The sequence below is a fragment of the Leuresthes tenuis genome, unplaced genomic scaffold, assembly GCF_036924035.1.
Source record: "Leuresthes tenuis unplaced genomic scaffold, fLeuTen1.0.hap1 SCAF_13, whole genome shotgun sequence".
NCBI lineage: Eukaryota > Metazoa > Chordata > Actinopteri > Atheriniformes > Atherinopsidae > Leuresthes > Leuresthes tenuis.
This window is the reverse complement of record NW_027325367.1, coordinates 13,341,992-13,369,230: the sequence shown is the minus strand read 5'-3', so window position 1 is coordinate 13,369,230 and position 27,239 is coordinate 13,341,992. Positions and strand designations below refer to the sequence as shown.

Below are 27,239 nucleotides of genomic sequence, written 5' to 3'. Positions count from 1 at the left end.
GCCTGATGTGCATGTCTTACATGGTAACGCCATTAAAAAAAGAAAAACTGGACAACAAATGAAGTGTTTCGGGCAGTTAAGGAGTTCTTTTTTGGGGGGGAGAGAATAACTCTTAATAGAGGTGCTCTCTTTTGGCTATATAACCGTAAAGAAATGGTAACCCCAAAAAGCATGATATGACCCTTTTCAATGCGGTGGGAAATTATCCTGAGTCTGTGTTCATGTGTTATTTATGTGCATTTTTAACAATAGGCTGTTTTCCATGAATATTACTGTATGCTGTAAGCAAAATGACCAAACAGGTCAGTGCACATGCAGTGCATGTCAGACAGTCCAGCACACCCCGGAATACTGTATGTGCATTCGAAAGAATTTGTGACATCGATATTAAACTGTGCATGAAATAATATAATCACTCTGAGCAACATGGCAGATGGTTCCATTCACTCATGGACAAATTGGAAAATTGGTCATTGGATGTATCATAGTGAGAATAATGTGAATCTGCCAACAAAAAAACCCCCTCTTAATTAGAATGAACACATGCTTAATATTTTATCTTTTCTTAAAGATACTCAGGTTGTCACTATTGAAAGATGAAAAGATGATAACTGGGAAGAAGAAAATAATTTTAGTAACTATTACAGATGTAACAATCATGGCTCAAAATCACAGTAGAGGCCATCAGTTTGACAGAAAAAACAGAAATAAAAATAATTGACGGTATCACACTGAGCTTGAACAACAGAAGCTGTGCTGTCAGTCTGCATCATATCTCCAAAGGGGCTCTCTGGACGGTGAGCCTTTGATCTTCTCACTGTGTAGAGCACCGGTGCTTGTGAGGCAGAGAGAGAATATTACTGGAAATATTTAAATATTAACTGAACAAAGCCTCGACAGAACTTTAAACATCAAAGCCTCAAACTTCCAGAATAAACGGAATAAAACAGGTCTGCTGTTCAAAAATCAACTGCTTCTGTTCTGCTTTCAATCTACCAGTAGTTTGACAATGGAAAAATAAACTGCAGCTTTTGCTGCAAGGCAGCAGTCAATGAAACCATTTAGGTAGCAAGTGAAAAAAAACAGCCAGAGAAACATAAAAAGGCCAAATATTTCAATGAATATTCATGGGCACCGTCACATCCTCACTTCAGAGAACCAATACACACTTCCAACAGCATGTCAGAGCAGCGCGCATCATCACCAGGTGGGGTGTCAGTCAGCATTACAGTCATCTCATTCTGACCCTCATGTTTTGCTGATTGATATGCTGTTTGGTCACTGAGAGCTCTTGTGAGAATATGAATCAGTAACACAGGTCCAGATGGAGGCTGAACACCCTCACAATGTTCCTCTCACTGGGAGAATCTGTCTGTAGGTTTTAAACAAAGGATGTGTTTCAGAGAACCCACAGGATTCAACCATAATCCAATGAGTGGCTGTATTCATCAAAACTCTTCACTTACAACTGTAGATCAAATCTGCATGATCGAGTTACTGAAAATACACTATTCATACTCGGAAGTATAAAACGTGCCTTTGTACTATGAAATGTTTAATATTGTTAACACAGCTGACAGTTAAACATACAGCGGAACCACATGGCAGACGTGCTCATGTTAAAAAGATCAAACTTAAAACACAATCTAAGCGTTTCATGCAGCAAATCAGATATACCGTCAATGTGTACTGTCTATAACTGAGTGATTGTCAGGGGTGCTGAATAAAATATCCCACGTACACTTAAATGAGTTTTATCCTGCAGGGTTTATGGGTGGATGCTATGGGAGGGTCATGAGTTCTTATTTCCAATGCCATGAACAATGCCTTGATGTCTGTTTTCAACAACCCTACTAAGCTTGCCCTGAGGGAAACGGCCCTTCTTCGAGAAAGAGGGAATACACAATTAACTCAACAAACACACAAATTTACATATATGCTAAATGAGCAAGATGCATACTAATAGATCCATCAATACGTGAACATATCTGCAAAAACAGACACATACACACAGCTTGTGTATTCAAGTATTTTCTGCTTTAGTTGCCTGGGACAATAACACAGTCTTGATTTGATCCTCTCTCTTATCTCTACACTCGTCTTCTTTCACCCTCCACTTGCTGTCTTAGCACACAAATGGATTATGCGCAAAAAATAAGACACAAGACGGGCGGTTGGGAGGCTTCAGCGAGATGGGGGTGGGGGTTACATAAATGGGGATAAATCCATTCTCTTTCGACCCAAGCGCTGTGTGTGGCCTTTCTCCTGGATCATTACTGTGGAGTGACAGCAAAGACCCCAAGCAAGAGTTTCAAAGCCAGCAATTAGTTGTCAGTTTTCCTGCTTTAAGAGCTATGATAATATGAGCAGAGATAAAAAGAAGACAGGGGGAAGGAGAGGAGGGGACTATAGGCAGAGAAAGGAAGGAGATCAATGACTAGGTTGGTACCCCAGGCCTGTGGTCTGTTACCACTGATAAGGTGGATCAGAAGAAGAGGCAGACCTACACATGCACACACTCACACTAAACAAACGCATCAAGCCACATGGACACACATTCTCTGTCTTTATCATGCCGGGCTCTGTAATCACAGTCCAGTCATTGACATTTACGTTGTAATCCTCAAGCATATACTGCAGAGCACTATCCAGAGGAGGAAACTCAGCCAGACCTTTAACAATCCACAAACACTCTGGGCTGATTTATTAGGTGGTGCTGAAAAAGGTTAGCTTTCATTGACAAAGAGTGTTGACAACAACAGAAGCCCTGCAGTGACCTACTACTGGCCTCCAATTACTGGTTTCAGAGCAGACTGATCAAACATGAGACTCACAACAGCTCTGTGAATAAAAACGCTTGGTTTAATCTTGAGAATGGAGCCCAAGAGATTGACAACGGGGCAAATTACCTTAACAGAAGATACAAAAGCCTATTCGTTGAAACCAAGAAAAGAAATAGAGGTGAAAAGGAGGTGAAATAAAGCCATTTCTTTTCTTGAAGAATCACCAGTTCATTCATGTAATATGTCACTGCAGCATGTATTGACATATTTGTTAATAATAATAGAAATGATAAAGTCGTATAAGTCATGCATAAAATGAGACTTCCGTGCCTGCCATAATTAATCGAACAGAATTGATTAAAATAAAATGACAAAGAGGCTGTACATTGCTGTATAGGTTCAGCCCATTCCTCAGTGATTTATGTATCTTTTTGTGCAAAGGGTTTGCATTTTTACGAACCCAAAGTCTATACCAAAGGGAGTTTTCTCTCCCGCATTAAATAATGCTGCAGAGCTGACTGAAATACCTCGGTAGCAGTCCAGAGTTTTCTTTCTGCACTCGATGACAGTGAGATGCATTTGCATAATGCCAGCCCAGTGGCTGATGTGGCACACTTTTAAACAAACAATGAGCAGCTGCCTCGAACTCCACCGTTTCTGACCAATCACCTGACCCATCTGATCACACTGGGCCTTTTTGGAGAGGTGCCTTAAAGAGAGAGGAGCTGATGGTGTGTTCCATCTACCTGCCAGGTCAAATGTTGGAGCAACGAATGACAGCGAAGTAGAATTCACTCTGAGAACTTGAATGAGCGCAAAAGAATTAATGAAGACTGAATGGCTGAACAAAATTCGCAGTAAATCCGAGAAATGGATGTTGGTTGTTATTCATTTTGTATACAGAACACAACATGGTGGACAGAGACCTCAAACCAACTTCCTGAGAGAAGTGTCAAAACCACAGAGATGCATACCAACATATCCAGTCAGAACATTTTTAGAATAAAACAGAAGAATTCAGCTTAGAGAGAGAGACTGTGTATCAAAACAACTGGCACAGTTTATCTGACAATATAATATTGTGAACAATCGTAATCTTAATCATTTCTGCTAAAATGGGTATATAGGTATGGTTTGCTTGTCTGTTTGTTAGCATAATTACTCAAAAAGGCTCTATTTGCATGAAAATTTTACAAGTGGTGGAGCATGACATTACATGTGAATAACTTTTGACGTTGATCATTCTTGATGTGGGAATTTGCCTCAGTGGAAACATTTACTCTGTAGATTATCAGCTTTTTAGAGGAATCACATCATTGAATAAATAATTAACAGCTTTCCCAAATATTAGTTTTTAAGCTCATTTCTCTAAATAAATTAACTTAACAGGATTTCATGTTTCCATTCTCACTGAGGCTGTAATTGTTGCACTGTGTAAGCTAATTAAAAAAAAAAAACTTAATTATAAACCACTGACAATATGTTGGTGTAAAGTAATTACATTTATCCATAAATTATGTGGCTTAAGAGGAGGCAATTATGTGTACCAAACAATCATCTGGGAGTTTTGATAATGTCCATTTTATAGCAGTGAACTATCCGAGCAGCTGCATGTACAACTATTGTATTCATGTGATCTCAGGTCAACTAACTGGAGAGAGCTGAGATTCTGCTCCAAAAGATAATCCTTTGATCACATTACCCAATCTTACCATCAACCATCTGCACAGTGAGGAAGAATTAAGATTCAGGTTGTGAGACCCCAAAAGATCATCATACAGTATATCAGAGGTGAGGATGAGCTACATTACTTGATCTTAACAGCCAGTGGAAAGAAAGTCCTCTCAGAAATTTAAAGCCTATAAATCATTCCATGACAATCAACTGAGTACAGCAGTTGTTAAGTTGTTGTGATGGATCAATAGACTCAGACCAGAGCTGTCATGCGTACAGTATGACTGAAATGTACCTGTATATGGAGACATTCTCTATGAGGTCTGTAGTCTCTGTGTCTGAGATGATGATGCCTTTTGGTGACACCGTCAGCGTTACTTTCCGAAACTTCTTGGCACTGGCTCTGGCCTGTAAATATGAAAGAAAAAAAGGACACACAATAAAATGTGACGGAGAAATCTTCCCTCAGGAATATGCAGTTCCAGCACGTCATCGTGACTTAAATGTAAAATGATCCTGCATCTGATCAAACACCAAAAAACCCTAAACTCTCATGATATGCTGCTGAGCAAAATCAAGCAGCCTGCATTGCCCCAGAAACATACTATGGAATTTATAAAAGGCAACAGAATGGGGGGAGGAATGCTGCAATGTGTATCCCAGAATCAGCACTTGAGGTCGGGCTGGCAGCCACCAACTCCCCCTGCTGCTTTGAGCCATCTGGACTTTAAGCAAAGACAGCCATAGTGCTGAGCTTGTAGTATGTGAGAGTGCCTGTTGACAATGACAGTGACCTCTTTACAATGCAATTAAATCACAAATGAGTGCAGTTTAGTATCACACTCAAGTGATGACAGGTTGAAATCAGACAAGTGACTGTGAAGGAACACAGAGATAAAAAAAGGAAGGAGGGGAAATTAAAGGAAATTATATCATAAATTACTATTTTTACATATTCAAACTGAGCAAGAGCTCTAATATCTTTGCAGGAGGTGACATAAGGCCAATGATGAGGAAGTATCTTTACTTAAGCAAAAACTAGGGCTTCTCAAGGACAACGAATGGTGTCATGGCTTGCTGTGGGAACTGCAATTCTCCTGAGATGGTAGCAATGAACAGTAGATTCTCCTTAAATCTAAATCAATTTCTAAATGAAATTAATATGTTTTTAAAGGGAGAAATTCATTCTGTAGCTGACTGAGTTACTGTAGCTCATTAACAGAGAAATCAGCTATGGTTACTGCTATCATGTTACCAGTGTCATGCCACCGGGCAAAAACCAATCTGTCAGCTTGAGGTATGCCAAGTTCAGCTTTTCTCTGTGTTTGGTGCCTCTGTATTGTCTTAAAGCATGTAGCAAATAGTTAAGCATAAATGTATTCAGAACTCCCATTCACATTGATTGGTTTCCAAGGGATCAGACAGAAACAACCGAGTTCCCTTTTTTTTTCTTTTTTGTCTTGTTAATCGACTGAATTTTAATCCTGTCATAAGGCTGAGTTCAGGCTCAAATTGAGAAGCAGGGGAGGAAGTCTTTAACAGAATATACCTTTTATTATTGTTAGTGGTGTCATGTGAATAGGTGCAAGAGGGAGAGAGAGAGATGGAATTTGAATAGAAATGGTAGGTAGAAATATTGATTAAAAGCATTAATAACATATATATGTCCCTATGCATTAATAATACACTTATGTATGTAAAAAATAAAAATACAACAGATTCAAATTTAAGACTCTGTTAGTGGTTCCAAACTAGTCTTATTGAAACCATCCTCAGGTATCCCCTGTCTGGTTCTGTACAGTAAAGAAAGCAAAATAACAGGGTTCTGACAGCAGAAGATGTGCTAACCTCTACAATCCTGAATTAAAAATGTATGTCTGAAAGCGGCTTCCCCTTCATTCCTTACCTGTTCAATGTATTTCTATGATTAAATGAATATCAGTTGCCTATGAATCTTTTTCTTAGCTCTATATAAATAAAATATTGTTTTCTGAGATCTGTGAATCATTGATTGTGTTTCTATTTAAATTCTACACAGCATCCCTTCTTTTGTGGAATTGGGGTGGTAACTTCACAAATTTAACACCGTTCTGTTGCACTAAACATAACATATGCTGCTCATAAAGGCACCCATCGAGGAGAAACAAGATTTTACAGTTTTAACATGTTCATGTTGTATACTAGTGGACTGATCATAAATCGTTTTCGTCTGGTCAAAACTCTGCTAGAACCTTCTAAAATCTAACTTTGTTGCAATTGGAAAGGGCTTGTTTTCAGCTGCATTTAAAAACTCACATTTACATGACAATTTTGGTGAGGAAAGGGGATAACAAACCAACCCCTTAACTTGTGGTGTTTGTGCACAGATTGAAAGTTGAATTAGGCAAATGTGTAGAATTACACATGCATGAGAATGGACTCCCTGGGCAAATTGCCAGTCCATCACAGGGACCAACACAGAGACAAACAACCATGCACACTCACACTCACTCATAGTGGCAATTTAGAATCACCAGCTAACCTAAATGCATGTTTTTGGATAGTCGGAAAAAGCTGGAGTGCAGAGAGAATCCACGGATGCATGAGGAGAACATGCAAACTCCACACAGAAAGGCTCCAACCCAGATTCCAACCAGGAACCTACAGTATTAACCACAATATCATCATGCATGCAGTAAAAAAAGTCAAAATATAAAAATTGAATGTACAGGGATTATTTTAAGGGGTTATCCCAAAGCCTAGAGAGAGACTTTAAAGTGCATATTTCACCACAGATCTTGGCTTATATACCAGCAGTGCAATTTCTGTTTTCTAGTGTGGTGCCAAATTCTGAGCTCCCTGCAGAATCTGACTACCTTCACATCAAGTGTATGGTGAGGGTTGGGCCTCAGATCACAGTGCTTGTATGCAAAATAGGGTTGGATTGTGCCAGGGGGACTGAAATTTGACACAGCAGCCATGGCTGTCAGGTAATGTTCCTCGAATATCTAAGGTAATACTAATACACTGAACTACTGCACTTCAGTTAACTTATCAGAGAGGACAGGGCCTATATAGTACTGTAAATTTAGTGTCAGTGTCTTATCTTATCTTGGATTCAGATTGACTCCACCCTTCATCATGTATTAAAAATGACCATTGTGACAAAATTGTTTCCTGGGCCATGATAATATTTACAGATAAGAAGTAGTTCCCTTTCAGCCATTCGGTTAATATACACTGCAGTTTGAGCCTTTACTTTTACAAAATAATTTACAAAGGAATAAAGCATCAGGACAACTTGAGCTTCACAATGTCCTAATGTCTAAGAGTTTATCTTACATTTTGTGTACATTAAAATGTACATGTGTACATTTTAGTCTCATCAAATGTGTGGATGAACTGTCTGAGTCAAAAATCCATCACCACACAGAGGCAACAGGTCCAGGAGGGAAGCCTGGACGAGAAGCCTGAGTGGCACTCCCCTCCTCGGGGATCCCGAGGCATTCCCAAGCCAGATGGAATATATAATCCCTCCAGCGAGTTCTGGTTCTGCTCCGGTGTCTCCTCTCAGTTGGACATACCCAATGGGAGGCGACCAGGAGGCATCCTAATCAGATGCCTGAATCAGTCCAGCTGACTCCAAAAGTACAAGTGACATAATAACAAGCAGTACAAGGTTGGCTGAGTCATAAGGGGAGCAGAAACTCACCGTAGCAACAATTCTGCGAATGGCAGCTGAAGCCATGTCCTCTCCTTTAGGCTGGCCCACCAGTGTCATACCCAGGTACTTCACATTGAACATCATCCCCTCCAGCAGGGTTTCCTTCGTGTCTGTCCAGTTCTCTGGCAGCTCTGATTGGACAAAAATGGCAGATAACCAAATTAATCAAAAATAAAAACAAATGAATCATTCTGATACTGCTTAACAAGGACAGAGTGAGAATAAGCAACCAAACAAGCTTCACCAAATCAGACTATCTTTGCCACCTTTTCATACACTTGTAAATAGAAGTGTGCAAATTATTGATTACAATATAGCATAATCCACTTAAGTACACACATCACGTAGTTTTAAAGGGACATTTACAAATTTCTAAGTAACATCTTGGAAGCTGGCAAAGTAAAGCTACTGTTCGCTTTGGTGACATCACTGTTGCAGTTTAGAACTGTCATCCCCCTTCACAAGTTCTGGACCATCTTGGGGAACCCTGTACTCCTGAATTGGTAAATGAACAACCAGGCCTGTATTTTCTGGATTAGAATCCCTCTTGCACTCCTACATCATCTGACGTTTGAGAAAAAATCTGCCATGAGATCTGCTGCCTTTTACTGGTTAGGAAGTTAGAACTTCCCCACATACACTGTATCAGTAAGACTGTGCAGACTGTCTGCAATATCCTGTGGGTGATGTGATTACCAAGCTGTCTTAAAACTGATTACTGTAGGCAGTGTGAGGTACAACACCCAGGCAGAAAGCTGAAAATATCTCTGGACACCCTACAGCATGAGCAGCAGGAGAAAAATAACATAAAAGCTATGTAACAGAGCACATACAGAGGTAATCTGACATAATATCTTAATCTAGTATTCCAAAGCATTCTTGTAACACCAAAGTTTGCTATTATGAAGACAAAAATATGATCACTATATGACGAACAGTTAAATCATCATCTAAAAGTGCTTTGCTTTTACTTAAATCTCTCTATAGAAATGCTTCCTGCTCATGTCAACCACTGAATGACTGAAAAGAGAAAGAAAAAGTGACACAGTGTCCAACAGTATGGAGGCTGATACTGGCACTAAGTTCTCCACATGGGTTGGGCCATCTGTCACTGGCAGACCCCATGCAGCTGTGAAAGCAGACAGCATCCCCATCACACTGCTTCCAACAACTATGAATTATTAACAAATATTCAATCACACTGTGGGGGCCGTTTCAAAACCCGGGACCACATTTGGTGTTATTAAATGTGACTGCTGAGGTGGACAGCGTGCTGCAGGTCATTTGACTGTTTTGGCTGATGGATGGATGATCAGGGGTCTCATAGTTTGCCTTATGTGAAAGTTGTGCCTTTAACTGTAATGTACATGTACTGTCGTGAGTTCATCACTCAAAATCTATCATCCGTTAAAACTTAACTGATACACCGGGGAGACTTTCTTTCCCCCCACTACTGCGGCTCAGGCTTTACCTCCAGAGCCAAGCACACCATTATCTATGCTCTTTATATTATGGGTTTATCTTTTAGGTTGAGTTGCCCATTCTAAATTTTTTCAGAAGACCAAATTTTTTAGAGTGGTGATTGACAAGAATTCTGTATTTGAAGTTGGGCAGTCCTCACCAGAACTGGTAAAAGATAACTGATCTTTTACCTGGTTCATGTGCCTTTAAATTCATGGTGTTTAGCTTAAACTCAGTCTTCAAGCACTGGATTGTTAATGCCCTGGTGAGCACTTTCGACATAAAATGTGTTCTGTACAGGATTTTTTGGACCCATTACAGAAAGCTGAATCACTTATCATAAGGTCCAAATAAAGCCCTCTTATCTATCCTGTTTCATCGGTTGCTTATTTACAGTGACTGTACCCAACATCTTTGTATATCATCTTTTGGAAAGTTAAAAAGTATCACACATATATATATTTTTCGACTTGCAACCAACATATAAAACACATACTGAGATGCAAATTACACCATAGTATCCTACTCTTAGCTATTGGAACAGCTCAGCGCTACATAATATGTGTTCATAATGTTTAAAAAAAAGGATATTTTATCCAATACAATAGGAATTAGAAGAATTAGCACATATGCAGTGAGTATTTTAATGATACTCCTGAATCCGTGATCAACACTACCCAGCTCTACCCAGCTCTACCCAGCTCTTGTGATTATATTGAATACACAAACCACAACTGGTATGCATGTGGTTTTAATTTATGTTTAAATTCCAAGTGAGTGAATTAACCAGGATATGATGATTGACATGAATCATGTTTGTTTCTAAAAGCATAAAAAAAGAACTCTTTCTTCTCCTCTGCACTTATATCAAATCTGATCAGCTCTTTTGATCAGGTGTTACTGAGAAAAACTGATTCAAGCCATATCAGCCGATAGCAATTAGTAACAGATGGACCAGAGCATCCTTGTTAAAGAACCCGTTTACATGGATACTGTTTTGAAACGAGTCAGTCAAGTAATTCTTTCCGGGAAAATCAACAACTTTCACATAGAAATTAGGCTTCTGATATTATTTACCTCTGTGTGAAAGCAGACCCATTGTTCAATAATATTTTGATGCAAGTCTGCGACAGATGCAACGTGCACAAACTTACTTAAGTCTTACTGACAAATATCAATTATTCATAAATATTCTCTCAGTCTTCTGAGTCATTCCAAACTGTCCTGGTCAGAACATTTACAGCATCGTTCGGTTTTGGGAAAATGTCACAGCACTGAAAGCTTAAGTGCTACAGTCCATGTGGCGTCTTCACCAGGCAACACACATGAATTATTAAAGGGCTTTATGTTGATGCTGCAGGGTTTCCAATATATCATCCCCCTAAACGAGGAGCGCTTAAATTTTTAATAAATCCCGTGTGAGCCTACAGAGGGGCTGATAGGAGTGACAGGAACAAGCGGAGGATGGCTAATTGGATTTTAACATGTTGAAGAAGATCCTGAAGGATGAATATATTTGTGCTATTCGAACTTTTCGGGAGGGCAGAGTGTGTTTACAGTACATGTTGTATATCCGTGATCTGAGCTCATTTGCATGTGTTTGCGTGTGAGTGAGAATGTGTTAATCAAGGTAATTTGATTTAGAAGAGCACAAAATAAGATTAGACATGGGGCCAGCCTTTGGTGGAGCACTGATGATGTTTCCATCGCTTATAAACTGGAGCTTGGCAACAATTTAATACCCAGCATATTGCAGCAAGTGCACTGATTCCATTATCTTCACACACAAAAGCCTCACAATTGGTGCACACTACAGGAATTATTGCTTTATAAAGAAAGCAGAGAGCAAGTTGATGACACTTTGCTGCACAGAGCCTCAAGTGTATTCATATCAAAGTTATAATACTGCTTCCAAGATATGAGACGCTATGTTGAATGAAGTACTGACAAGTGCAGCCTTTCACAGCAGCTGATCCGACTTCTGAAGTCTTGGTAATACGGTGTGCTCGGCAAGCCTTCAGCTACATGCAGCTGTCTCTTTGAGCGCCATGCTAACTAATTTAATTTGCACTGAGAAGTCAAAATCGCACCCGAGTGAATTCTGCTACAGCTGAACACCTACACTGATGGTTAATTAATAACACAAACAGAAGCTATACCCACAGGAATAATAGGATAAGAGAGGGTACGTGCATAGACAAATGGGGGGGTAGACACACAATGTCCTCAAATTAAAATGCAAACAGTGTTTGAACAAGTGCACGCTCCAGGGTCAAAACAGCAAAAGCCCCTTTTTTCATCTCCCTCCAGGTCAGTAAGTAGGACTTTCTTTAGTTGGAGGATTTTACACGCAGTTTTGAGTCTTGATTTGAGTCTATTGGAATGAGAAGAGCATCCGCATTCAGTAAGGAAACATTTGTCTTGTTTTTTTAAGACCCCAGTGACACCCCCATCCTCCACATCCTCCTTGATATAATCTCTCTGTCTTACTGTTTTACTCATCAGATGGAACTTTGAATCTAGGACACCACCTTGACAGGGAAAATAGGCCGCACATTCAGGGAAGATGGTGGGCTTGGATAGTGTGGGTGTGTGGGAGGTGGGGGGGGGGGAGTGGTTTCCTAATTCTGCCTTCAGGGGAGACCAAGTACAGCAAAGTCTTTCCATTCAAGCTCTCACTCTTCTCACTGCTTCCTCAAATCCGTCCCTTAAATCACATCTCACCTTCTGGATCTTCACTTCCTCTGGCTCTAACTGCACAGACAGAAATATATTTTTTTCAAAAATCCCTCTTTTCATATGGTTTCTTAGAGACTAGTTTATTAGAGGGGTTTTGGACGCCTCTCAGCCAATACTTCAGAACAAGCCAGTACTCAAATGCTGAGAAAATCAAAAATGAGTGTATTTATATTGGCATTAATATCTTAGTATTGTTTCTTTTCCAGGCATCTATCATATTCAATATATGGTGTTTACATAGAACATGAACACCCCAGTTATCTATGCATGGTTACTTAAGTAACCAGGTTTCCCACCATGTCTGTAGAGTTGTGCCTAATTTACCATATTAGCCACCACAGTCTTTATCAGCAAAGGCTTTTTATAAATCAGAATAAGGTGTTCACATTACACAGCATTCTGGTTTCTATAAGAGTTCTCAAGACACGTAAAGGTTATCTGAAAGCCAGGATTAGAACTTACTCAGGTTTCTGATATCAGGATGAGATGTTCACATTACAAAAATGTTATCACATTACCAAGAGTACTGCAAACAATTTCACCACAGTCAGAATGCCACAGTGCATGCAAACACTCAAAAGTAAAGACTGAGTCTCTGAATCAAACAGCTGATGTTGCTAGGCAACCACAGGCTCTATCACTGAAAGCCCCACAGCGGAAGGAAGGTAGTACCTGCAAATTGCATCTCTAAACATTTTGGCAAGGCTTCAAAAGTTGTGTACAAGCAACACAAAGAGCTCAAATGTGAGTTGATTTACTGTAACAGTTCAGCCAGCACTACAATCCAACACACTCTGTGAAAAGGAACAAAACTTCCTTCATTCTTACCCTTTTTAAAATCCTAACACCACAACTTCAGTCTATTTCCATTTAGTTACATTACGCTGACATCATCCTGACATAACAATGATGTTAAAGCACATCGAATGCATTGGGTTTGTGAGTGTTACTATTGCTGAAGCAAATTTTATTTTTTTTAAATGAGTCCATAAGGTTACATATCGACAACTGTTTTTATCTTGAACTAATCATAAGTCCTTAATCAATATATTAGGGTTAGGGTAATTTTGGTTTATGTCTTATTTTTCCAAAATCTAGACATTCAATTCAATTCAGTTTTATTTATATAGAGCCAAATCACAACAAATGTCATCTCTAGGCACTTCAATAATACAGTACAATTCAAACCAATTAGAGTCCAATTCATTGTAATCATAATCCAATTAATTAATTCATTAATTCACACAGAACCAATTAAAAAACAATTTCCTAGCTAAGGAAACCAACAGACTGCACCAAAACTTCTCTTTGATCCAATCTCCCGTCCCATTTACTGTCATGCAAAACTAATAAAGCAGAATAACTGAAAAAATATATTAACTATTAAAAATCGTCAAAATAGTTGGCAATCATTTCTGATGTTCCTTGTTTGTTGGGAAATAAGAAAAAAAAAGGGTTTAAGGTAGGGTAAGCTTCTGTTCAGGTTTGTCATGGGAGCTCTGAAAAACAGAATCTATATACATTATATGATTTCATTTTCTGCTCATGAAACTGTCAGAAATAATCAAACAAACATAAGTAATTTTGGGTCTTGGATGAGTTCCTGCTCTCTATTCATAGCTGGCATCCCAGTGTGAAAACTGTGCAAATGTTTACTCTGCAGACAGTGACAGTTGGTGAGTGGTTGGTATTATGTTGTGCAGCAGGACGGAGCCAGATAAGCAGACAATGACTATATTATATGTATCTTTTTAAGACAAGCCCCATAGCTTTGTTCCTCATGAGAATGAGCAACCTCAGCATCACCTATCTCTGCACTTACCCTCGAGGTTTTAATATCTTTATGCTCAATGTCCTGATTTTAGGAAGATCAGCATTATGGTTTCTCACCTTAACTTAACTTAAGTATCAACTTGCTGCTGAAAAGCTCTTAAAACCCACCGTACACCACCTGCCCAACGCTAAACAGTCAAAGATGGCTTCCTCAGTGTTTAGTGGAGGCAAAGGCAGAGCTGCACATTTGTTAGTTTGTGTGAGACCCAAATCCAAATGAATGCTAACGTCTCATCTCTTGGATGCATTCATATGTACCTGTTTTGCTACTTTAATCCACTAGCTTTAAGAAATGCACAGGGTTATGTCAGTGTTATGTTTACAGTTAGTTTTTTATACAGAAACCATCAGTGGCTAAATATGTCAAATCAAACGCTCTCTGAAAATATTTGGAAACTGACACAACGAGAAACATTGTGTCAGCTGTTTCCTCCTGTTACATTTGTTGTGTGGTGTGCTCATAAAAACAGTTTCGATGCCCACATTTAATCATAGGGCTTTCAGATCAGGAAAAGCTCATTTCAATTTGTTTTTCAATCATCATTTATTTGTGATTTGGGAGGGCAGTGACAGATAAACTGTTGAATGAGGGCCTTATTTGTAAAGCCTTGGTAGATGTATTTACTGTAAATGCATATGTATCTGCTTCACATGCACAAATTAATATGGCAAAAAGGAGCAACTGTTTATTAGATAGGCGGTTTACAAAGTCCTGACAGTGATAGTTTATCATTGGCAACAAGGCATTAAATACAGAGGCAACTTGTATTTAACAGTAAATGTCTATTAAAAGTGCCTTGAATAATCTTTATTGAGTGAAGTGCCCACTCTTTGTCTGCATGTGGAGTTATGCGGTACATTAATGGTAGTTAACCATTCAGCATTTAAGGAGACCTCTCCTTTTAGATATTTATTCATAAAACACATGGTGCTCGGCACCATGAAAATTTATTTTATCTGATGCAGACCCCCCCCCCCAGAGTTATACTTTTTAAGAGTTAGTCTGGGACTCAGTTATAGGAGAACAAGGCCTTACTTAAGCAATCAGAAGCTTTGCCATCCATTATCACACAGTACAAATCACCTTCAAGAGCTGCTGATTTCATTGGAGACTGAGTATCCCTTTAACAGATGAGGGCATCCCACAGGGCAACCCCCCTTCTTATACATTAGATCACTTCCGACCCTTCCAGTTAAGTGATGGATGCCGGTCTGAGACAGCCAAGTACCTCAGCATCTCAGGTGTCACATCTCTGGAGTATCAAGATAAAGGGATAATCAATGCGAGTGTTTTAGCGATGTGTTCAGAAAGCACAGAATTACCTTTTAAAAAGACAAGAAATAAAATGGCCTCACCCTAATAAAATATTGTAAATATTGTAAAAGGGCTGGATTTGACTCAAGAGAACCGCAAGCATATATCTAACGGTGTTTTTCTCATTTTAAATGCAAAGTTCAGAATCCAAAATAAGTCTCACAGCTACTGCATTTCCTTCATTTGCAGACATTTGGCAAACGTTACATGACACATTTGATGGATGTGTTTTCCATAATTATGTTGGAACAACAAAACATGAGAAATGCTATAATAATTGCTGCATGAGACCACAAGTTAGGGTTTTCACGAGGACCAACATATTTCTCTTTCTACTATGGTCTTTTGGAAGAGCATACAGAAAAGATCTAAAGAAGAGATTAATTTACCCTGAAAAATAGCCACTGAAGTTGGTGGGTGTATTTATAATCTACAGCTAATCTTCCTGTTAGGCTGTATAATATGTCCCAGTAACTTTTGTCAATAAGGTAGGACGACATCAGTCCTACCTGTGAGGTACAGCTGAGGGTGAAAAGTTTTCAAATACCTTGAAACTGTCAGAGTGTAAATTAAATGATGTACAATGATGCTTATTGATGTGACAAAATTAAGGAGATTCAGATGAACCATAGGGAAGTTTTATTTTATTAAGAGGATTTCATGTAAGATGTAATTTTCTAGAGTAAAATCTAATGCAAATGTGGTGAAAGAAACAGAGAATTTTAAAAAGTGAGGGGCACCTATATCTCTAATGGAAATGATCTTCTAAGCAAAACAGATTTCAGTAATTCAAGACAAAGATCATCAGGGAAAAAGTCGATCATCAGCAGCTTGCTTAACAATAAATAATGATCAGAGGAATCAGTAAAAAGCTAATTCACTTATCTCAGCTACGTTCAGCACCAGCGGCTCATTTTAATTAATCTGACAACCACTACAACAGATAACTAATGAGAAAACTTTGACCGAACTTTCCTGTGCTCCGTTTCAATGGTATTAACATTGTATTCCCACACAATACTGAGCTGAGCAGTGGTTTCCCATTACCAATTTGAGGACATAAGAGTTATTCTTAGGAGTGGGTGCCTTCACTTTGGTGCTGAGCTCAGAAGGGTAGATGATGTGTCAGAAATTGTGTAGGTAGCTGAATTTTTCAGAGGTGCAGAATACGGAGGTGGAATTTGTCTCTCCAGTTGAGGAGCAGGTTCAGCGGATATCCACACATATGCCTGCATGGAGACACGGCCGCCGATACAAAAGGAATTTACAGTATTCAATTCTTTTTTTTCTCTAAACATCCTCACTAAGTCTTTTAAGCCAGAGTGACAGCCTATTCCACTTTGCAGACAGCTGCCATGGACAGCAAACAGTCCTCCAATGTTGGGGCTTTACTTCAGCTGGATTGTGTGTATGCGTTGATGCAGCTCAGTGAACAAGCACCTTTCTATGATAGGATCTCTAGGTTTCCCCTCTGTTGCATAATTCACTTCAGTCCAGGGAACCTTGTTTGTGCTAAAAACACTGCAGAGAACAGTGACATGCTCAACTCCATATAACTCAGTTATAAAATGCAGTTTGATTATGCTTGTGGAGGGAGGAGATTGATAAAAAATTATTTAGATTTAACCTTGCGAGCTTTAACAAAAAATAGCCACCAAACCATTTACCGCACATTTGTACTGTGGGCCAGGACAAGATGGTATACACTTGCCAATACCACAATTCTCCAGAGCCTCAGAAAGAGGATCAATATGGAGTCTGATGTGGAGCAGCCTTGAAAACATGAGGTACCGCTTTAAAAAAAAAAAAAAAAATCAATAACTGTCAAATGGAACAGTGACAGAAACTAATGGAACAGTCAAATGTGTGTCCAAAAAAATAAACAGTCCAACTTGTGTTATTAGGCTTTGAAATACAAGAAAATGCACATCAAATTTTGAAGTTGTATCAAAATGTATCTTTACAAAATGAGGAACCAGCCCCTCCTGTTAGGTACATAAATACTGGCACAACAGTGCTAACGCACACCTTGTTGGATTCTACACACATCCTGCACTCTGTCCAGTTCCTCCGCACAGCTCTTGTTTTGACATTGAGAGATAAAGCTCTCACTGCTCAGCTATGACATCCTACCTTATCCTTAAACCGCAAAGAAGTACAGAGGTGAATTTCCCAGGGAACAGTTGGGATTTAGTGCATTAATACAGAACTTACAGCTGTGGAATGAAACAGATGGGCTCTACTTAAGCTTTGATTAAACACAGACCTAAGACAGGATGACATATTTCATATAAGAACAAGGACACAGGCGGAAAAAGACAAGAAGACAAGTGAGAAGAACAGTTAAGCTCTGTGCAGACCTAGTATTATCATGTATCCAGTGTGATGCAGTCGCAAGTAGTCTACGAAGGTTCACACCTGGCAATGAATGCGTCCTGACATGCATATGGAGCGACCACCTGTAATTGGATGTCAGTTACAGTATATGAAAATAAACACAAACCTACATCACACAGTCAGATGAGCAACAAACAGGACATAATTCAGCTCCGCATTGAGTTTGCCTGTGTTATATCAGAATTCCAGTTTTGAGGAGCAGAGCTATGAAGAGTTCAGCTCTAAGCATCTGGGGCAAGGCCTGTTAAAAGGAAACTGCAAGCACTGGCAGGACAGATCTGGAGCTTTGGAGCTGCACTCACAGATGCACTCACAGCTGCTTCACCAGTAAAGGGCTTCTGTGAAAGATGCTTCCTGTGAGTTTGGATCCTGCTTTGCAGAACTTTTGTTGTTTATCTTTTGTTCTGTAAATAGTAAGAGCGAGAAACCTTTAGTCCACACAACAGCATTAACGCTGTTAAAGCTGTCGGAGTAAAGATGCATCACTTCCACTTGTACGAATAAAACCCTTGTGATTCTTTCTGCAAAGAAATTTTCATTTTCAGCATATTCTTCTGTTTCTTTCGTGTCTGCATGTCACTAACCAACAACCAAACACTGTATTTTCTAAGTAAAGCTTTTAAAAAAAATTTGCGTGAACAAAATGTCCTCAGCACCATCCTCAGTAAATTGGATGCTATCAAACGGACTTCTTTCGGACTTCTTTGTATTTGTCTTACAAAGTGAGAGCTGTTCAGTTTTTTCATTTGCATAAATTGAAAAGCTGAAGCATGACAAGTTTGTGTCATCCTAATTTGCCTTAATTGACATGCACTGCCATGTTTAAATAATAAAATGATACATCATGCAGCCACTGGAAAATTACATCCATCGTGTAACCTGAACTAGCCTCAAAAGAAGATGCTATAAAACAAGCATTTCCTACAATGAATGTTACCTGAACAAAGTGGTACATACAACTTTAGAAAATATAAACTTTAAGATAGCTGAAAAATATCAACTGTAATAAGGTTCCAGGACACAACAAAAAAAAAGAGATTTTCTTAAAAAACACAGAAGCTCTCCAGCAATGTGCCTGAGCAAGAGACTTATGAGCCAACCAACACTCGCTTGGAGGTCTGTGGTGGTGGTAACATTATAACCTGGATTCACCTGGCTGAGAGAAACAAATTCAGACAGTACGTTTTAATCTAAGCTTGCTGCCAGACAAATGAACAGGCACTGAAAACACACCTCCACCTCAGGGAAAGGACTTAAGAGCAAGATAGTGACTAGATGGCAGAATGACAAGTAAGGGGGGTAACCAGAGCAATTCATGCTGAGAGAGAGACATGAAAGATAGATATTTCACAAAAAAAGAGAGAGATGATAGCACTCCATGGCAATGCATACGGCAGTTATTGAGATATTTCAGTGAGAACAAACACGCAGGGCGCACTGACAGATCAACACTTCCACCCCTTGAGTTTCACTACAAACAAGGCTTCAAATATCAGTCTCACACAGGGGGGTTCGGTAGTAGACACGAAGATAAAAAAAAAAGATTTTAAAATGGTTCTGCACACGAAACCAAGTGAAAAAATAAGTCTAGTAGAAAGCAGACTCCAATAAAGGCTGTACAGAGCTGTCAGTGAGTTGGTTGTGTGTTTGACAATAATCCTACTAATCAGAGTGTTAGGGGATTTAGCTCATGGACAGTAGCTCTCCTCTGAAGTGGAAAGAGTCTAAAGGTCATGCTCTCACACAAGAATCCAGCAGCGAGCTGGGAAATGGGAACTTCATTGTAGGAGAAAAAAAAAAAGGCAATATCTGTTTAAACCTATCATCTATAAGTTTCTGAACAATACATTATGTTTGCATTGCTCCCCTTGTCAAGACCAGAAAAACAAAGCAAAATTCTGATTATTTGATATTAAAAGTGAGCTTTCCGAGTCTTGTTTTTAAAGAACATTAGTGGAGAAGCAAAGGATTTAAAAAGAGCTATATCTATCAGTTTGAGCAATAACTCACAACATCAGCATCCACTGATCTTTCCAATAAGAAAACCATTACACAGGCTACTTTGCTTAAAGCATGCTCCATGAAAACTCATTAGCACGGCTGCATCATCTAATCTATTCTCAGCCTGTGACTGGTGAGACAGATGAGTTTGTCAGCATGAATGATGCAGGCTTTGGAGGGAAAATCTGCTCATGTACATGTAAATTTGATATGCTTGCGCGAAGATGAAAGTGTCAGTATTTTTGGGCTTAACAGGTATTCATGACAGTGTGTTTATACAGGGATCCTGGTGAAAGTAAAATGCTAATTCTTAAACAAAGATTTTAGCCGCTAATGTAAGTTTAATTTCATTTCTGGTTTAGGTATCGAACTGTGCTTTCATGTCTTATCATTTATTACGAATCTTTGGCACCTTTTCCAGGTTGCTTTGAGCTAACTTTCATGCGACAGTTTGTTTGAGTGACAGGTGTGAACCGCACAGAGGCGGTGTCTGAAATGCGCAGTCAGAAAATGTTTTGCACTGCATTAAAATTTACCAGCTTACCCAATGCGCTGATTCACAATTCGCTCCATTGCCGTGACATCAAAAATAATCCGAGTGGTGTTACGTTCTTGTCGTTTCACACAGGTCACATAAACATCATTTCCAGTATCGGCCCAGTCTCACCTTAGAATGTGTAGTACAAAACATACCATCTGTGCAGTTTAATAGACATCACTTACATGTGTTATGATATCCCAGAAAGTTAGAAGCAGCAGAACATCTTGAACATTTTAACATAAAGTCCCTGGTGTCACAGTCTGCGATACCTGAGTCAATTAATCAATTCCTCTCTTTTACATGTTGATTGGGACCTGGGTCCTGTTATATAGCCAGAAGGAACTCTAACTGTAGCTCAACTAAACTAAGTGCATGATAAGTGAAGCTAAACAAGTTAAAAACAATGTTGGGTTGCATGTGGCTCAAACTTTCACGTCTTTGGTCTTTTGTTCTTTTGCGTGACAGTCTGCAGATTAATTCCACCAGTCAGCCCTTTCTAACACAAGTAGTTCAGGGCATCTTAAAAGTCTAAAAGTGGCAGACATTACTTTCTCTATGATAGTTTCACACACGTTAACCTTTATTGTGAAAGTGGTACATTTTGCACAGTTGACCAACACAACTATTATACATTCTGAAGGGAGACTGAGGTGCTAGTACTCATGGTTGTCCCCCCCTCCTGGTGCTCCATTCCTAGAAAGGTTTTGAAACAGAGCCGGTGCACAGAATGACATATTCGGTCAAACAGCACAGCAGGCTATTTGCATTCAAATTTCTGTTCGCTTGGCTTTCTTTGCCAATGGCAACTGTGCTCACGTCATGTCAAGAGTTTTTCAGGCAAAGACAGAGGACAAGCTTCAGAGCAGCGCCACAAAGAAGCTTTCAAACCCAAGTAATTAATGATTTCTCACTGAATGGCTATTTAGCAATATTTCTAGAATTAGAAAAAGAATAAGGTAAACTTGTCTTGGTTGGAACTTTCACTGTGGCTTACCAGGCCTGCACTCTCGTAGTGGGAAAACTGTGCGACCTAAATTGTGCTTAATCGTGCATTCAGTCCCTTTACAGGTAGTCCAGGCTTGTTGTGGTTTACCGAGAGATGTAGATCATCCAAAGCAGATTAAGAAACTGCTTACTGACAAGTAATTTGTATAATGTAATTATGCTGTTATGGCTGTAGCACCACAAATGTATTCCTGTTCATCATCAGTGTACTAAGGCTGATGCAGCAATCTAAGAAATCTATTGCACCAGTAGGCAGAAAAAGAAATACAATGTTGAGCCTTTACAAGGGCTTTGAAGGCTTCATAATATGTTTAGTGTATTTTGTTATTAGTAAAGCTACATTAATGAATCTGCATAATTAAATCAAATGCAGAAGCTCCATGACTCCCTATCATTATCAAATTGTCATCTTATTTATCGCATTCAAAGCACAGGGAGCATCTGTATTTTGCTATACACTAATCCTAAGCTTTTATCCCTTTCTCCACCCCTTCTTTTGTCATTTCTTAATGGGGAAGTGGGCCTGCTCCTCCTATTCCTCACTCGTACCTCCCTGACTCATTGTTACTTGAGTCCTAATGAACCATTGAGAGATAATTGCTCCTTGAGAGCACCAGTGCTTCCTGTGTGTCAGTTCTGTGAAACCCCGGTCAGGTCTAACAGAACCAGAGGCTATATTTGCTGTCAGAGATTCCCAAATAGTCAAATCTAATGACTTGTGGCTCCACTAACTTCAGATGAAACTCTGAGCCGAGCTGCAACTCAACCACACATTCTGACGTTTTTACCGATAACACATACAAGATGTGTGTTCAACAGCCAGGTGAAAGGCTACCTGTTACTCCAGTTATTCTTTCATATTGATCGCACAGCCATGCAGCAGCAGCACGAGATGAAATGAACGCTGCAAAACAAAATAGTTTTGAAAATGTAATACTAGATCCCAAGGGCACAGTCCTACTGAATTAAATTCAGTCTAAAGCGGGAACATTTTGGATTGATGTTGACGGTACAGCAGGAACATGGTGGGTGGCGGGGGTAAGTGCGTCTGATGACCGAGGCTCAGAAAAGAAGCGCTTGTGTGTGACGAGATCCAAGGGGATGGCTTGTTCTTCGCGTACACGCTGTGTCCTTGTCCAGCCTGACACCAGCTTTGCCCTCAACAGATTTGACAGGCAGCCACGAGGGGCAATGGGTCGGCGCTGCATATGTCAGTTTTCCTCTGGAGAAATAACACCAAGCTTATAGTAAATGTCCAACAAGATTAGTTTTTGTTAGAGGCATAGCAGGAAATTTAAAAAAAAAATCCTTTTTTTTCTAGACTTTCGCTCATTCACCAAACTGTTAAGAGAACATCAACATCCCTGCCATCATCAACCAATTAAATGCTTCCATTTCATCTAACCTTCAAGCTAAGTCTATGATTCAGCTTAATGTGATAATAATTCTCTGTCTTATGACTATGTTTCTTAGTAGTGTCCCTTTTAAACAACCTGGCATGGCATGATGAATACACCCGAACTGTCCACAAATTGACTGTGCATGGTCATGAACAGTGATTATTTAAGTACAGCGACTCTACATCCACATTTTGCATGCTATTCCTTTTATCACCAGCTGACAGGACTCGAATAATTCACTCTTTTACTAACTTTAATCACACCTACTTTGTGTCTGTGCCAAGCAACTGCAACGTTACCTTATTTGTATTCCAACAGCCAGCAGGCTGGCACACAGACACTGTCCTCTCAGCAAATTGTCTGCTTAGTAGCTTCGGGACATCAGCAGTCACTCTTACAGTCTCTGACCGCAGCTTACACATTTTTCTAGCCTGATTCCTCTGGTGGTTCACAGACACAAACTGCTTTTGTCATCAGGCGCAGAATTCCAGCTGGCTTCTTCTCTGACACTGTCAATCTGCGTTTTCCTTCCTCCCTGCCAGGCACTTACAACAATAAAAGAAGAGGAGCATAATGCAGACGCTCCTGCTAACAGTGTGACACTAACAGAGTCTTTCAAGGTGACATGTTGATGACTCGCTTGTGAGATTTTGTCATCGTAAAGTTAGCAAAGTCACAGCGTTGTTTTGCTGAAGGTGTAGCAGAGAAACAAAAAACAACTAAAGCCATTTAGGGCTGCTTAACACTCGTATTTTATGCTCAAGCTCAAAACTGAATGTATTCAGAGAGATTCATTAACACCCTTATCAAATGAGAAAAGCTTTAAATGCAATGGATTCATGCTCAATATGCAATCATTTATGTAAAATGCTTCCTACAGAGCCCAAAGACACCAAGAACATCTTCCTGGCTGTGAAATGAATCAGTGAAGTTTGATGAAAGCTGTAATGGGCAGCGGCTTAGTCACTAAGAGGGAATTGAGGGGATGAGGCAAAAGCAGCATGCAGCATGCGGGCAATGTAGCAGCAGGGAGGGAGCATTCAAGACGACACTTCAGTGAGACAGCAGCCATCAGAGTAGTCAGTCGTTGATGATGTGGTAGTGAAGGTTTGTTGCTCTGACCCTTCACTCAGCCCTCGCAACCTCCTGTACCTCACTCTGCCGTTTAGTATGAATATTTGAAAAATAATTGTTGCATTCGCTTTATATCAAGATATCATTTTCAAACACATCTTGATGAACTTTCATACAAACAAACAAAACTATCAAAAAAAAAATAATGCCTATTCCTAATAATATAATTAGGAATAATATATAATAATAATATATTTCCTAATAATGAATTTTTGCCAACCCTGGCAGGATGTACCCGGATTCTTTTCTAATGGCTCCAGCCCCCACACGACCCTGAATTGAACTGAAAAAGCGGGTACAGAAAACGGATGGATGGATTTTTCAACTAGTTTCAGACAACAGCCAATGCCAGTATCAATGAATATACATATTTTCATTAGATTTTTTAGAGAAGAAGTCTCTCCTCAAGTGGAATTACCCTATCATCGGGCTAATTCTTATTGCCAGATAAGCTCCTGTACTGCAAAACCTGCTGAACAAACTTCCAATCTATAAGAAAAAGTACGATAACAGAAAACCCACATGCAAAATCCACAACATGAAAGCATGAGACAGGCGGGCTATCATGCAGTATTCAGTGTACTTTGGCAGTAGAACGTTTGAACTCCAAATCCCTTAGTTTTCAGCCTATGATGCACAAATTGGGATGTCTTTGCAGTGAGATGAGCTCTCCCAGCTGATGTAGAATCAAATGAATAAAAGGAAACATGTCTTATGTGTGAGATAATCGCCATCGTTTTGCATAACCATCTCACTCACTTGTTGAAAAATGATGGGATGAAGCGAAATATTAGATTTCCACACAGCTCAGCCGTCTGGTTGGCACACTTTAAACGGTGAGAATTTTTACACCCCTGTTATCTGCTGTAGACATGTCATATCCGCCATGTGCAAATTTTTTTGGGCTTGCAGAGAGCTATTTTTGATAATTCTCTGCATTTATCCCCAATAAATGGTTGATATTCGCCATACGGCTTAAGTGTAATATCAGGCCTATACTAAATTAGTCACGTAAAAATTAAGAGAGACGATAACATTTTTAAGTGCACTAATCATTAACAATTCCAAAATCATTAATCAAATCTACCTCTTATAGCAGTTGCCCATGTTGCATGTTTCCACCATAACAATGAGCCAATATCATCGAGAAGCCACAGCAAAAGCTGTAAATTTGATTGAACGAATAGCTGAAAATGTGTGAGAATGTGATGTACTGGGTCTAAAATAATGAGTTGAAGCTTCAAAATGACATTGGAACATTACTGCTTTAGCAGAAGAGGGTTCAACAGTTTTCTTCTTTTTTTTTACTTGATCCCAAAGATTTCAAGCATATAGCCTAAGCATTGATTCCATTCTATATCAAATCCTTTTATTTCATTCTAAAAGGGAGAACAAATTATCTAAAATGTGTTTTCAATGGTCTTGTTACTTACCTAAAACAGAATGAACAGTGTGCATATTTTGTTCAATATCTATGTCTTTAACGGAATAGTTTCTGATTAATTCTTTCCTAACGTCGTGTTTTTCACCACAGTTGTTTTCCTAAGGAACACTTGGCAGCACTTGCCACAGCCCTATCGCTCAGGGTGCAGTAAAAGTACAACTGAGACTTAACAACATAATAAAAAAGCAGCGTGTAATCGTGCAGCTATTTCCACCGCTGTATACACAGCTGGACTATTTGGCACCAAAGCAGGAGGAACAGAAAAGGTCACCGATAATAAAACATAACAGTCCATTAGCCTGCAACAAAGAGCCAGAATCCCATAACGCCCTCCTCTCCATCTCTGACAGATAACACCACTGTTGCTACATTTGCGGCACTGAAACCATGTCCAAACACAAGTATATTCCCACTCACTTTCGTGCTTCGAAGTTCCCCATGTGTGCCGCGGGACGCCGGGGCTCTTGATGATCGCTCTGCCGGCTGATTTCAGGGCATCCATCCCGAGGTGTGTCCGCTCTCCGCCAGGTGGATTCCCCCTGAGTCTCCGCACCGCAGGGAGCTGAACACGGCGGGATGCGCTCCGGCTGATTAACTACAGAGGAACAGGCGAAAAGGGAGACGCAGACACAAGTTCCGATCGTAGGTCTCTCTGCTTCCCCAGTCCCCGGTGATGTGAGCTGCTGATGGCAACACACGCACCCACTGCAACGTTTCCAAAGTTGAGGGCGTGTCCTGCTAACCTTCAGGAGCTGAGAGCGTCTTCCGAAGTGCTCCCATGAGTGGAAAAACATGACAGTGCCATAGCTTTGTGAAGAAAATTTATTCAGAAGCCTAACGAGCTTACAATTTCTCTTTTTTGTTTATTTTTCTATTCTCCACCAGTGAATGGGGTGTTTTCTTATTTCAGTATGGAGTCGTTGCCATTCACATCACAATTTCCATTACTATCAGGTAAATAAATAAAAATGTACATCATGTCATAAAAATAAAGTCAGAGGGAAATGTTAATGCTCAACATAATGAAGAATGAAACTAGTGCAAGTGTTCTAATTTCTAACTGGTGGCGCCCCCTATTGACTGTTACTTGTTCTTGCAGCATTGAAGATCCACATTTCCAGGAAAAAAATGAAGAACTTGTGATGTTGACTAGAATAGGCACTGTTTTTTTTTTGTTTTTTGTTTTTTTTTAATCGTTTAAACCCCTTTGTGAGACGTCATATCAGATGTGGAAACTGAGAGATTCAATCCATATTTGAACAAATGTGTCTCATTTTGAATTTCTATGTTTGGTACAGGGGAAACAAAAAACTGGAAAAGTTGTGAGATGCTAAAAATGCCCGAACGAGAGATGCTCCTAACAGCTAGATTCAATTTAGCAACAGGTCGGTGTAAGGGTTGGCTATAAAAATACTCTTTCAGATGTAGTGCCAGGGAGAGGTTCTCACCTCTGTGAAAGACTGCATAGATGAATAGTTAATTTAACATTTGCCACTAGAAGATAGGAAAGAACTGCAGGATTTCATCATTTATTATACATATCAATACAAATTTGAAACAATCTGGTGTTTTAATTGATAAGGTACTGAACAAATGATCCTGTTGCTATGATTTTATGTGATTAGTTCACGCTTGACATATAAGCAGTTAAGATATATGAATTAACAGTTACTTGGCAGATAAATGTATTCTATGGGATCAAGTCAAGTGGGCTTCAGACACCTAAAGTTTATGTACTTTAATTTATTTGTGTGTTGATACTTATAATGCAAATGTTTGCATTTGAAGGCCAGTTTGATTTAAGAAAAC

General features: G+C 39.5%; 1 protein-coding gene across 2 annotated transcripts in view; it reads right to left on the bottom strand.

Annotated features, from left to right (window-relative positions):
• Positions 1–26,125, bottom strand: part of LOC140267332 (low density lipoprotein receptor adapter protein 1) — a 42,637-nt gene extending 16,512 nt beyond the window's left edge. For both annotated transcript variants that reach the window (XM_072362580.1, XM_072362581.1), the window contains exons 1-3: positions 25,848–26,125; positions 8,149–8,291; positions 4,753–4,865 (exon numbers count right to left, since the gene is read on the bottom strand). In XM_072362580.1, the coding sequence (XP_072218681.1) occupies positions 4,753–4,865; positions 8,149–8,291; positions 25,848–25,932 (341 nt within the window). In that variant the 5' untranslated portion in view covers positions 25,933–26,125. The remainder of the gene's footprint in view (positions 1–4,752; positions 4,866–8,148; positions 8,292–25,847) is intronic.
• Positions 26,126–27,239: the final 1,114 nt, after the last annotated feature.